Source organism: Doryrhamphus excisus, linkage group LG5 (genome assembly GCF_037039965.1).
Source record: "Doryrhamphus excisus strain RoL-2023G ecotype Guam linkage group LG5, RoL_Dexc_Guam_v1.1, whole genome shotgun sequence".
Lineage (NCBI taxonomy): Eukaryota > Metazoa > Chordata > Actinopteri > Syngnathiformes > Syngnathidae > Doryrhamphus > Doryrhamphus excisus.
In genome coordinates, this window is record NC_136361.1 from 10,170,060 (window position 1) to 10,184,270 (window position 14,211).

Below are 14,211 nucleotides of genomic sequence, written 5' to 3' on the forward strand. Positions count from 1 at the left end.
TTGGTACAGTAGCCTTTGTTTGCTATTACAGAGGTCAAACGTTTCCTGTAGTTTTTCACCAGGTTTGCACACACTGCAGGAGGGATCTTGGCCCACTCCTCCACACAGATCTTCTCTAGATCAGTCAGGTTTCTGGGCTGTCGCTGAGAAACACGGAGTTTGAGCTCCCTCCAAAGATTTTCGATTGGGTTCAGGTCTGGAGACTGGCTGGGCCATGCTAGAACCTTGATATGCTTCTTACGGAGCCACTCCTTGGTTTTCCTGGCTGTGTGCTTCGGGTCGTTGTCGTGTTGGAAGACCCAGCCACAACCCATCTTCAATGCTCTGACAGAGGGAAGGAGGTTGTTCCCCAAAATCTCACAATACACGGCCCCAGTCATCCTCTCTTTAATGCAGTGCACTCGTCCTGTCCCATGTGCAGAAAAACACCCCCAAAGCATGATGCTACCACCCCCATGCTTCACAGTAGGGATGGTGTTCTTCGGATTGTACTCTTCATTCTTCTTCCTCCAAACACGCTTATTGGAATTATGACCAAAAAGTTCTATTTTGGTCTCATCTGACCATAAAACTTTCTCCCATGACTCCTCTGTATCATCCAAATGGTCATATGCAAACTTAAGACGGGCCTTGACATGTGCTGGTTTAAGCAGGGGAACCTTTCGTGCCATGCATGATTTCACATCATGACGTCTTAGTGTATTACCTACAGTAACCTTGGAAACGGTGGTCCCAGCTCTTTTCAGGTCATTGACCAAGTCCTGTCGTGTAGTTCTGGGCTAATTCCTCACCTTTCTTAGAATCATTGAGACCCCACGAGGTGATATCTTGCATGGGGCTCCACTCCGATTGAGATTGACCGTCATGTTTAGCTTCTTCCATTTTCTAATGATAGCTCCAACAGTGGACCTTTTTTCACCAAGCTGCTTGGTAATTGCTCCGTAGCCCTTTCCAGCCTTGTGGAGGTGTACAATTTTGTCTCTGGTGTCTTTGGACAGCTCTTTGGTCTTCGCCATGTTACAAGTTAAAGTCTTACTGATTGTATGGGGTGGACAGGTGTCTTTATGCAGCTAACGACCTCAAACAGGTGCATCTGATTCAGGATGATACATGGAGTGCAGGTGGACTTCTAATGGGCAGACTAACAGGTCTTTCAGGGTCAGAATTCTAGATGATACACAGGTGTTCAAATACTTATTTGCAGCTGTATCACACAAATAAATTGTTAAAAAATCATGCATTGTGATTTCTGGATTTTTCTTTTTAGTTTATCTCTCTCACAGTGGACATGCACCTACGATGAAAATTTCAGACCCCTCCATGATTTCTAAGTGGGAGAAATAGCAAAATAGCAGGGTGTTCAAATACTTATTTTCTTCACTGTATATATGTGGTGTGTGTGTATGTATGTATATGTATGTGCGTGTGTATATATATGTGTATGTATATATATATATATATGTGTGTGTGTGTATATATACACATATATATGTATATGATGAGAACTTCTGACAAGGTCTCGGGCTAACATGAGGAATTTGATTAGCAGGATGAGTCCAGGACCAGAACTGAACCATCCCACTCTGTTGACGTGAGAAGTGAAGCCCAAGTTCAAGTTGCCCAGGACACCTCTCAGGTACATGTGGATGACAAAGATGATAGGCCTTTGACAGTTGGGGTGGCAGTTATTCTGTTTGCATTAAAAAGAGTATGTAGAGGCCTAGACGTTCATTTGTGGAGTAAGTGATGAGTCTTACCCCAGACGTGGACTTTATTGCAGTTGAGGGGAGGGCCATGTGGTACTGCATCAGAAGCTCGGGCGTCAGACACGACTAGTGAGGACGGAGACCCTTCTACCCCCCTGGACCCCAAGTATTTTTGCCAGAGCGTCCAAGAGGAACAAGGGGAATCAGATGATGCCTGGTTCAGCTGTCCAGAAAACCTGCAGTTGGAGTTTGACCAAGGTTGGCGGGAAGTAGATTAAAGGTGTTTATAGAATTGTAAGGACTTATTGATTTTGTCTTTCCAGGTGCCAGTGCTCCTCACAGTGTGGTGTACCAGAATGAAGAAGGGCAGTGGGTGACAGACCTGGCTTATTATACCTCTTTTGAGAAGGAGACAACGCAACATCATGCACAATTTTCAAATGAGGACTTTGTTTCTTCAGGTATGTACTCGGATCACGCTTGCACACATCATGATACCTTAGGGAAAAGAAGAAGATTTTAGTAACTTTATCCTGTCTATAAACTAGGGCTGGCAAAACTGGCAAAATAGCGCCTTAAAAAGGACATATTGTGCTAATGTTGGGCCCTTTGTATTGAGTTGTGGACTCCAGAGCAGCTACACCAAAACCCAGCACAGAAAACTTACTGCATGTTCCAGGATCTGCGTATATCCCAGCTGGATTTCCTTGGATTTCCAAAACCCTCAATTTATCATTCACACTCACATTCATACCTATGGACAATTTGGAGTCGCCAATTAACCTAGCATGTTTTTGGAATGTGGGAGGAAACCGGAGTACCTGGCGAAAACCCAGGCATGCATGGGGAGAACATACAACTCCACACAGAGATGCCCGAGGGTGGAATCGAACTCTGGTCTCCTAGCCCGCAACCAAGTTATTTTGGGAATTACAATAAAATGTCGAGTGCCATTAAAACATGCTCATCATGTCAAGCCACATCTGTTATGATGGCAGTCAGCGCTACAAAACGTTTCAACAGTCAGAGTCTGATGCTCTCTTAGAACTTCAACCTGAGCTGAACACATCAACAGCAGTGAAATTCAGTAAGTATTGATGTATCTCCAACTCACAAACAAAAGGATTGTGGATGATGGACAAAATTCCCAAAATAGTGCAGTTTTCCTTTTTAATGTAACCTTAAAACTTATTCTGCTACATAAATGATATACCTGGGAAGAGGAATGGACTAAATTAACGTAACAAGCCTGCAAGTTACCACCGAGCAAGTTAACCAAAGTCCCAATCTCATTCCACATCACTGAAGCCATTGAATTCTTCATCCTTGGTATCCCCAGCCTAGAGTGCCCTCTTGTGCCTGTGAGCAATAGTGTTCGCTGGTTTATGTCAGTCAGTATGATTTTTTTAAATGTAGAAACGTTTGCAATGCAACATATACATTCTGGATATATTCATAATTAAAGTGTACAAGTTGCAGTACCAACCAACCAACGAAGACTAGTGTGACTCATAGTTGGGAAAATACAGTATTTCACTCAATCAGATATTCTTAAGAAGCTGAAAGTATACTGGATATGAAAGTTATTTTCACACCTTGTATTTTATAGTCACTCAGAGCGTGTACGTTGTCTGAACTTGATATTGTCATGTTTTGTTTTATAGGGGATGCTTTAGAGAAGATCGTGAAAGACCAGGAGGAATTTGAGAAAGAGCACCAGTTCATGCAGGTATGGGAGTGTTGCTTTGTACTTGGGATCGACCGATATGTTTTTTTTCCCGGCCGATGCCGACACCGTTTTTTTCCATCACCCTTAGCCGATGTCCGATTTTGCTTGGGCTGATATTTGTGGCTGATACTGCTTTTGCTGCCTCAATTTATATGAAAAAATGACAATGATAACAAATATTACAGGTCTCAAGTTTAAACAAATATTTATTGAAATGTAAACACTGAACACAGTAGGATTCAGCATTCTTAAACACACATTTAAACGGCATTATCAACTTTAAAAGGAGTAAATATTCAACCATGTGCAAAACCTTTCTGTCGTAGTTTTAAGTTTTATCTAGCATCGATGTGATGACTGCTTCGATGTGATGACTGCTCCTCCGCAGTGTGACGCACCGCCGATGTAAATACTTCGTCAGTTTGTAGTTAAAGTTGCATAGTTGTTCACTCTTGGTCTGCTGAACTAGTGAGAGTGCTTTTATTTGTCTTTTGCGTTGGTATGTGATGTTCTTGGGATTTCCTTGGGATTTCTTGTTGTCAAACCATGACTTAAACTGTCATGCCTAGCGATCACCCAGTGAAATGTGATGGGTCATGTATGGTGTAAAAAGCAAGCTTATTCTTTTACTTAGCATTTATGTTTCCTATTTCAAAGCAGGTGGCAATATTTCAACTAAGCCTAACTGTTGCCGCGACTGCGTGTGTTGCCGGGTACTCCGGCAACACACAGCTGCCCGGCGAATGCCTGCCTGTAAATCATGCGGCGGAAAAATCGGCGAACCCACGCGCGTATCGGCCGATACCGATTCAAGTAAAGAACGCAAATATCGGTCAATCCTTACTTTGTACGGTCCCTGCAAAGCATTGGATTGGGTGCGTTTGTTCTACATTTCTAATCAGCATCCCACATTTCAACTTTCAGGCGCGATTGCACCCTGATTTTGCTTGTTATTGTTTTTGCCTTGTTTTGTAATTGCACTTTGTAAACGGTGTGCTGCTGTTGTTGCAGGAGGAGCAGATTGTACCAGCCAGCAGCAACAGTACCTTGCTAATGGACTCTTCTTGGAAAGCTGCTAGCAGCAGACACGTCTTGATGAGGGCCTCTCAGGTTTCTTCGGAGTTTAACCAAGGGGACCAAAGCTACCTGCGGCTGTCATTAGGGCAGTTTTTTCAACAGCGTTCTGAAGCCCTGGGCTGTCTTGGCAGCGGTAGCCATGTGGACTGGGTCAAACGGGTCAGTGATTCTGCTTTACTTCTTCTCTGCTTTTCCTTCAAGTTCACAAAAACGCTCGAGCTGTTTCTCATACCAACTATTGCATTGTCTAAAGGAAACTATTTTTGTTATTCTGATCTGCTTTAATTAGTAATAGTTATAGACACCCCATCCAGTCTTTCTTCTAGGTTCACAGCTTTAGGGTGTCCATTCCATAATAACAAAAATAGACTGAAAAAATAATCCACAACATCAAAATAAAGATGTTTCATGAATGCAATTGCTCCTCCAGTTATATTACACAACCATTCATAATAAGGAAGAAATAGACTGTTAAGTAATCCACTAAGTCCAAGCTGCCATCCATATGCATGTGTATCTTGAGAGAACATGAGTTACCGCATATCTTCATGTTTCCTCCACACTGCAGCCATCTTTTGGCTTCATTATCAGCTCTCCAGAGAAGAGGGAACCGTTTGCGCTCATCCACCCCTCTGACTTGTCACCCGAGGGGAATTCTCCTCACAGTGACTCCATGGACATCGGTGAGAGTGATCAAACACTCAATCCTGGTGAGTATTGTTGAAGTGTCCAGCCAAAGGCTTACTGATCAAAGGAATGCTCTGCTACCTTACAAGCTCATTGGATCAAATGACTGAGTTGAAGTTTTTGCAGATGACTTGGACAAAACGTTGGTGGTAGTGGATGAAAGGATGTTGCCAACCGAGAGCAAAGACATGAAGTCTTCCAACCAGGAGGTAGAAGCATTTACTTACTGTAGAAATAGCCATGCTTGGCATACAATGAGTTGTCTGCTTTTCAGGGTGCCATACTTAGCCGCAATGAGGGTCCTGACTCTGCAGCCAATCAGAACTCAGTGTCCCCCAAAAATAACCTTATGCTGAATATCAGCACCATTGCATCGGCCATCGCGGACGCATCCATCAGTACCAACCCATCGCAGCTGGCTGCTATGATCTTGGAGCTTTCTAAGAAACGCAGGCAGGAAGCACGCTCTAATCAACATGTAAGACTTTTGTTTTTGTTTTTCCCCAATTTGATTTTGTATATTGTTTTATATACACTGTCATGATCATATCATCAGGAAATTGATGAAAATTTTTTTGTCGAATGAAAGATCCTAACAGGGGTGTCAAAAACTCTTCCACCCAGAGCCACGTATTGAAAAATCTAGAGACTTAAAGGGGACATATCATGCTTTTCCCACTTTTGTGACGATAAACGTTGTATTCTCATGTTAAACGATGCCAAAGTTTCAGATAATGAGGTTTGTGCATTTGGAAGTGAGCCCTGAAAGAAGTTTGGGATGGCTCAGAACGCTTGCGTTCAGCTTTTTCTACAGCTGTGATGTCACAGGGAGCCTTGGGAGAAGTCACCGGCGTCATCCAGCTGGTGACCTTCTTATACGGGTGTGTCCCGGTATTAGCTGAGTGGGACCAATCACAGCGGATTGGTCCCTCATGAAAATGAGCGTGACGTTCTCTCTTTTTTTTGGAGGGGGTTGTGTTTGAAATAGTCAACTTTCAGCTTTATAACTTCCATCCGCTTATCCTCACAAGGGTCGCAGGGCATGCTGGAGCCTATCCCAGCTAACTTTGGGTGAGAGGTGGTGTACATCCTGGACTGGTCGCCAGCCAATTGCAGGGCACATTCACATACCTATGGACAATTTAGAGTCACCAATTAACCTAGCATGTTTTTGCAATGTGGGAGGAAAACGGAGTACCTGGAGAAAACCCACACGCACACCCAGGAAGAACATGCAAACTCCACATAGAGATGCCCAAGCGGAGATTTACCGATTTACTGTGTGGCCAACATACCACTCGACCATAGTGCAGCCGGCTTGATAACTTAATTTCCATAATACATATTTTGACTTCATTGTCATAAGATATATATATAGATATATAACACTTTATTTTGTAATATTCCAACCTAAAAAACTCTTTGTGCTCCTAAAATGACGGTATTTTTCCTCATGTCACAATGTGTTTTTTTCTATAAAAGTATGGCTTTTTCTGTTGTCTTTTTTGTTTTTTAAATTTTCTTGATAAACCTTTTTTTTTGTTTTTTTTAGAAGGGCGTGTGCACTTTGGATATCCCAGCTTATGTCTTATCTGTCCTCAGGTCCACCCCATTGTGGAGCAGAAGAGCCAGTCGGACACGCTACAAATTAGCACTAATGTAGGAGAACAGAGTGCCTTTGACTTGGAGAAATACCTGAAAAAGACGAACACGTCGTGTCACAGTGACACATCTGCAGCACAAACTACCTTTGACCTCAGCGACTGGCTTGGCAACTTCAACTCCTCTAAGGTGCGGACAGAAGAAGAGGAATGCTCACCTCAGGAATCGGAGTGTGCGAGTGGTACACACCGTGAGAGAAAAGAATCAAGATTCCAACCCGGATCTTCCAGCACAAAGGCTGATTCAAAAAGAAGCTCTAAGTCGTTGACTCACTCTCCGGGCAGGAAATCCAAGCCAGCCAAGATTGTCACAGCTGCTCTTCTGCATCAAAGCTCTGCGGAGAAACATGGAGACTTTTCTTCCCAAAACACTCAGCCTGCCCTTGAGCACACATTCAGTGAGTCCAAGTCTTGTTTCCAACATTTTGCAGTAGTCTCTAAATGTGTGACAGCATGAATATGCTTTAATTTTACTATTGCACGTTGCTCCTGCAGGGCTGCCACCTGAACCTCACATGCAAGAAGAGACACAATGCAACTTCCGACCCTCCACCTCCCCTTTAACACACTCCTCTCCAAGTCAGAGCTCCCCTTCTGAAGCCGACAGGTACTGCATGGCACGGGTTCCCTTTATATTTAGTAAAGGTCATATTATGATGAATTATTTTCATTTTCTTTATAGCGCCACATAACAGTGTAGATTATTTGTAGCAATGTTCCATATGCATATGCTGATCGTGTGTGTGATAGCAATCATTCAATGATTTTACAAATTTAGTTTTTTGACTGCATTGTTTCGCGACTCGGTTAAATTATAAAAATCATTGTGCAGTCATATAGTTCCATTGTACTTAAAAAAAGAAAAAAGTTCAAATCTCGCCTCATATCATTCTTGTGGACCCAATCTCTTGCATCATCTCTCGTTTTGTGAGTAGGGTGTCTCGTGGCGCCCGTGTTGGGTCATAAACAGGTTTTCCATGGTCTAAGTACCGTAAGGAATCCTACTTTGTGGACATTCCGTCTGGTCTGGAGCCAATTCGCCACCAAACGAGGGATTACTGTATTTTTTATTTCTCTCTATTATAAAAGTTTATAAAATGTAACTGTTGAGGAAGATTTGCAGTATAGTCTGCTAACACTGTATGTACCTGCCATCCCAAAGCTGTTCACCTTGGGGAAAGACTGGATTACGAAGTCATGTTACACTTGGGAGTGGATAAGATGTATATCTTGAATGATGTTGTTGTTTATGATGTTTATGTCCTTGTGTTTCCTCCCAGTATGGCGTCACCTTCCTCAACTAGTGGCATCCTGACACACCTGGGTCACGACCTCTCTCCTCAGTCTCCCTGCTGCAGCCCAAGTCTCAACAGGCTCACATACATCTCAATGAAAGACTCCACCCTCGTACCCACACCAGACAGGCACAAGGTACAGTATGTCCTGGATGCATGAGCTCCCTGCAAGCAATCATATGACGCTAATCTAACTTTATGGCGCTTCGTTGCTTCCAGGCCCAACCGTGATAAGTGAATTTCCACAGAGTAGGATTCCTTATTTATCAACTTTGTAAATACGGACTTTAACATGATTAGGGACATTTAGACATGAAACACATTAAAAACTGAGTGAAACTGTGAAATTTGAAGATGGGATTGTTGAGCTGCATAAGCAAGGCATCTCGCAGCACGCCTTTGCTGCTCATTACTCACTCCTTATTTCAACATTTTATTTCTGTTTTAGCAGGGGTTCACATTTTTGGAGCTATGTTCTTAAATTTTTGGTCAGCTCATGATCAACCATTTCAATTTAATGCTTGTTTGCAATAAATTGCTTAGGCAAACCATTTTTCTCACTCCCGTTTCTTCTTTTTGCATTTTGAAGCTGTGCAAAATGTTTTCAACTGCTGTTAACATTTTAATCAGAAGTGTAGTGTATCTTTGAATGGACTGATTGTTTGATTTGTTGTATCTTTTAAACAGAATAACTGTACCATGGCTCTCAGCACCACCATCATCAGAATCAGTCCAACCCCTCCTGTGGAGCCAGATGCCCCCTCTAACAAGGATCCACCAAAGCAGAGTCAAAGTCTGGAAGAGCTGCCGGTACAGTATTATCAAAAGATATCACATGGTGGAACTCCTCTGAGTTGTACCCGCAGCCAGAGTGAATGTGGCTGTCCCAGCCTTCAAACTCTTAGCCACGAGAACCCCTCGGAGTCCAATGGAACGAAACTCACTAAAGTGGACTCTGGCTATTGCAGCCATTCTCACATTCCACAAAGCAACACCACTGCAGCTCCCCAGACGTCTGAACATTGGGGAGCTCCCACCTCTGTCTCATCACTATTTTCTGGTGGTTTTCATGCCCTTCCTAACTTGAAGCCTACATATCCCGGCATGATGAATTTAATGCAGCAAGGAGATGTGCAGTCCCTCCTGGCAGGACCCGCCCTCAACTCCCAACTGGCTCAGCAGTATTTAGGAAGTGACGTTCTGTTAAATCCTGGGATGTATAACGTTGGAGCGGCAGGAAGCGGCCTCTACAGCATCTCGTCGTCAGGCATGTACTTTTTCAACTTCCACAAGAAAGTATTGCTTTATAAATAACTAGAAAAGCGCTCAGTGTGTGCATCCCTCAGTCAAGCCCCACAGCCCCCCCATGCCCCCTTGTGATTTACACCGGAAATATTAGCCCTTTATTTATTTCATTTACATATTTAGATTGCTAAGTTTAGCATGTTAGTACTGTTTTTTATGTTGGAACACCTAGCATAAAAGTGTTTAGCTATGAAAATGGAAAAATGCTACTAAAATGTTAGCATGCTAGTAATGTTAAAATGACAACATGTAGCATAATTGTGTTCAGTGTTTATGTACAGTTTGAGTCTAGCTATGAAAATGGTTAAAAATGCCACAATGATAATGTTAGCATTGCAATGTTAATGTATTAATATTAGGATGCCAACACCTAGCATGATAGTGCTGAGTCTTTATAGAACTGCTTACCTATGAGAAAGGCTAAAATGCTACTATGCTAATGTGAGCACACTAACACATTAACATGCCAGCACTTGGCATGATAGCACAATGTTCCGGAAGGCTAAATGTCCGAAATGGGTTGAGAATTGTGACTTGGGAACGATCTGAATCGGTTTGGAAATGTGGAAGTAGTAGTTGGTGATAGCAGTTTTACAGAAAAGCAAAGATCATGCAACAAAATGATCACTGCTGCGCTTTTGCTTTGTGGAAGTGTTAATTAATAGTGAATGTAATTCCCCATCCTTATATTAGTTTCAGGCCACACGGTCAGGAGATCTGGGTTCGATTCGCTGCTTGGTCGTCTGTGTGGAGTTTGCATGTTCTGTGTGCATGGGTTTTCTCCGGGGACTCCGATTTCCTCCCACATTTCAAAAACATGCATGTTAGGTTCATTGGCGGCTCGAAATTGTCCATAGGTATGAATGCGAGGGTGAATCTTTGTTTGTCTATATGTGCCCTGCGATTGTCCAGGGGTGTACCCCGCCTCTCGCCTAAAGACAGCCGGGATAGGCTCCAGAAAACCCACGACCTGACTGATAAGCGGCATAGAAAGTGAATGGATATTTGTTTAATTTTCTACATAGTGCCCCTCGAAGGTAGAAAAACTGAAAATCATCTGCATGCTAGCAAATATCTATTATGTTGTTAAATCCATGCTGCGTCATCTTTTCTAGGCGTGTCCAACAGTGAGCCGCCAGTGAGACATGTCCATCCCACAGTATGGCCTTTGGGGATGACTGCTGCTCCTGGGTCCCATTACCTTCCCAGATCCGCGCAGAACCATCAGGACATGGGGGTCAAACTCTTCAGCCAATTTGGTGCAGAACCACTGCTGGCAGGTGGTCTGGAAGAGCTAAGCGGTAAGCTTTATCTGTAAGATGAAGTATGAGAGACACTATATGGTAATTTAACTCCTATACCTTACCACTAGGGGTGCTCTGATCAGGGTTTCTTGCTGCCGATACCGATCATCTCTGAGTGAAATTGGCAGATACCAATATCGATCATGTGGATTAACATTTAACAATTTATAATTTAGAACTAATTTATAACAGAATAACATTTTAAATATCTATCTTATAGAAATATGTCTTTCTTAATATAAACGAGCATCGAGCGTGCTGATTTACTAAAGCTACTTGGACAAATTGTATTTAAAGTTATTTATTTATATTCAAGTCCAATGAAGTGCTTGAAATGATACAAAGGTAAGTGGTAAAGTGTCAGACCTAAGTACGCTTGGCGAGCGGACTCACTACTGTAAACACAAGGGGCTTCAAAGTATTTATGCATCAACTTGCATAAAAAGACCCACAAATGTTGCTCAAATGGAAGTTATAGATGTGCGCCATCCATTGTGTGTAAAGAATGAACTACGTGAGGCACCGTATTACCTGAGGTGGCTAAATTCAGCAATGTGGCTTGTCACAATTTTGCGACCTTGGCACTTAAAGGGTTAATAACTTCACATTGCACAAGTATTTGAGTACATGAAGTATGATTCCAATCCCATGTTTGATTGTCTTCAGTTCAAGTGGTGGTGCCTGAGGAGCTGCACTTTCCTAATGCCTGCTGTGTGGGCATCGCTTCCCAGACCACCCTCAGCCTCTTCAACCCCTCTGAACGATGGCAGCAAGTGTCCATCGCAGTTGCAAGTCTTGCCATCGATGGAGAGAAGGTACTTCTTAAGTGACAGCTCTGTGGCCTCATCTATAAAAATGTGCATGGAAATTTAATGAAAGTCCCCAAACGCCAAACCCCCCAACCCCATTAGAGTAAGAGAAGCCTAACAAATAATTAATAAATATATATATATATATAAATAAGAAAAAACAAGGTTGAGTGACAGCATGTCTGCTCACATTTTTCCTAATTTGGTTAATATAACCAGATTTGGCTGCCGAAGACCAGGCAGGTCGCCCTTGACCGCCACCCAACACACAATGCACAATGATATAACAGGGTGAGGAGCTCAGTCATCCGGGAGGGACTCAGAGTAGAGCCGCTTCTCCTTCACACCAAGAGGAGTCAGATGAGGTGGCTCGGGCATCTCGTCCGGATGCCTCCTGGACGCCTCCTTGGTGAGGTGTTCCGGGCATGCCCAGCCGGGAAAGGCCCCGGGACAGACCTAGGACACGCTGGAGGGATTATGTCTCACAGCTGGCCTGGGAACGCCTTGGTGTCCTCCCGGTGGAGCTGGAGGAGGTGGCTGGGGACCGGGAAGTCTGGGCTTCCCTACTGAGACTGCTGCCCCCGCAACCCGGATAAGTGGAGGAAAATGGATGGATGGGTTAATAAACATATAAATATTGGCCCTTCATAACATTTGGCGTAAAAACCTATGTCCAGCAGCAGCCATGGGTCATTTTCGTTTGATTTGACTGAGATTGAAAGTGGAATGAAGACACCTATAGTAAGGGGGGTTTAATTGGGCGTAGTACTGGTCAACAATCACTCCAGGGGGTCGGGTCAGGACAGCAATTCTGTACAGATGAGTTCAGTAGTAAGGAGGGACTGTCCACATCCAGATTGATGTCTTTTTTAATTTATTTGTAGCCACGTGACTCATCACAGGTAGGTAGGTGTGCATGGGGGTATGTGGGTGTGGTTTTCTATGAGGGAACAAACACACAAGACAGTGCTAGTGAGCATAAACACTTATGAGCCTATTAAGCGGCTACAATGAAACTAAACATAAGCACAAGGCCTACTACAGTACACATCTAGTGGCAATGCTAACAAGGCTAACTAACAAGGCAGTTAGCAACCAGCTTGGTGGTTGGATGTAAAGGCACATGACACTATACAACACAATATATGGATCAAATGGCGTCTAACACTAAAAACAAGTGAGAATAAGAGTTACTAATGTTTATAAATGCACACAGCTATTGATAGCATCAACCCTGTGTGTCTGTGTGGATACAATGGCTCCCAAAGCTAAAGGCCTGCTGTGACACATTCAGGTACCCGACCAGCGTAGTAATTCTGAGTTACATTTGCATACATGTCAACTTGAAATAAACCAAAACGGAACAGGTATCACAAAAAGTGTCAAAATACAGTAAACACAGGCACCTATCCTCCCATCTGAAACTGGAAGTTTTAGCAGAGAATCTGCACATAGTTGTCATTATAATGTTTTTGTCTTTGCCAATCTCCCCAGGTGGCTGGTGTGCCTTACCAATGGCTGATTGTCAAGAACAAGACAATCATTGCCCCCAAAAGTACAGAAGAACAGAAAGTGTTGTTCATGCCTCCAAAGGCTGGGCTCTACCACTGTGTCCTCAGTGTTTGCTCCTGGCCTGCTTCTGCCAACACACAAGTGGCTGCCAGGGCCACTCTTTTTGCCAGAAGGGTGCTGCTGGTCGCCATCGCAGAGAATCCCTCCATAGAGGTCAGCCACGTATATATTATCATCTCAATCCACAGCCATTTCAAAATCAAATGATGGTGGATGTACATAGAAGGGGTGACATTCCTTAAATTATAAACTACACACTCATTGACTTATGTTACGTTCATTCCATCCTCAGGTTGAAGTGGACAAATCTGGATGTTTGAATTTTGGTGATCTACCAGGAGGTAGTTCTAAATCAATTCCACTGAAACTTATCAATATGACTCGAGCTACAGTTCCCATCAGGCTGGTCGCCAATGCTGTGAGTGTACACACACGTAATCAGCTGTAGGCTACAGCAACCTCCAGCGGCATCTGTCACTTGATCTTCAAGTTGAAGTGTTTAACAATGGCTGGCTCATAATAAATGTGTGCAGAATGCAACATCATGGCGCTGCTTCACGCTGTCTAAGCAGCCTGCTCCCTTAGCATCTGAGACGGTGCAGCCAGCAGGAGCCATGACACCACTGACATCTCCTTCTGTGGTCAATCATGTAATGCATGCCATCTATGGAGAGGTGAGTGTGTCTCCTGTCAGTTTAGGCTGGTGAACCAGTGCATTCAGCTAGCTACACATATCTCACTCTTCTCACCCACCTCTAGAATCCAGAATGTTTGATGGTTTGGGTTCACTTCAAGGCCTGGCAGAAGTACACAACCTCATCAGGTACTTAATTGCTGCTGTAGCACCATTTATAGAGAAGACCATGGCATGTGTTTTTCATGCAAGCTAAGTTTGATTACATTAAAGGCAAAACTTTTATTTGTGCTATAAGTGAGTAAACGGAAAAAACAACAAAATATTTTTTCAGGGTGTTCTGTTCTTTAATGGGAGGTTCACTAGCATTAAAAATACAATATACTGATTACTTTCTGCTTCTCAAGACCGATGTGATATTCATAACTTTTT

The 14,211-nt window shown here is 43.2% G+C and overlaps 1 protein-coding gene across 1 annotated transcript in view; it reads left to right on the forward strand.

Moving 5' to 3' along the window:
* Window positions 1–14,211, forward strand: part of cep192 (centrosomal protein 192) — a 46,321-nt gene that overhangs the window by 9,723 nt on the left and 22,387 nt on the right. The window contains exons 12-29 of the mRNA XM_058053670.2: window positions 1,547–1,636; window positions 1,781–1,964; window positions 2,030–2,167; window positions 3,371–3,435; window positions 4,447–4,671; window positions 5,081–5,222; window positions 5,326–5,408; window positions 5,474–5,677; window positions 6,802–7,258; window positions 7,356–7,467; window positions 8,141–8,291; window positions 8,843–9,422; window positions 10,576–10,761; window positions 11,431–11,579; window positions 13,068–13,298; window positions 13,438–13,563; window positions 13,679–13,819; window positions 13,905–13,968. Of these exons, the coding sequence (XP_057909653.2) occupies window positions 1,547–1,636; window positions 1,781–1,964; window positions 2,030–2,167; window positions 3,371–3,435; window positions 4,447–4,671; window positions 5,081–5,222; window positions 5,326–5,408; window positions 5,474–5,677; window positions 6,802–7,258; window positions 7,356–7,467; window positions 8,141–8,291; window positions 8,843–9,422; window positions 10,576–10,761; window positions 11,431–11,579; window positions 13,068–13,298; window positions 13,438–13,563; window positions 13,679–13,819; window positions 13,905–13,968 (3,328 nt within the window). The remainder of the gene's footprint in view (window positions 1–1,546; window positions 1,637–1,780; window positions 1,965–2,029; window positions 2,168–3,370; window positions 3,436–4,446; window positions 4,672–5,080; window positions 5,223–5,325; window positions 5,409–5,473; window positions 5,678–6,801; window positions 7,259–7,355; window positions 7,468–8,140; window positions 8,292–8,842; window positions 9,423–10,575; window positions 10,762–11,430; window positions 11,580–13,067; window positions 13,299–13,437; window positions 13,564–13,678; window positions 13,820–13,904; window positions 13,969–14,211) is intronic.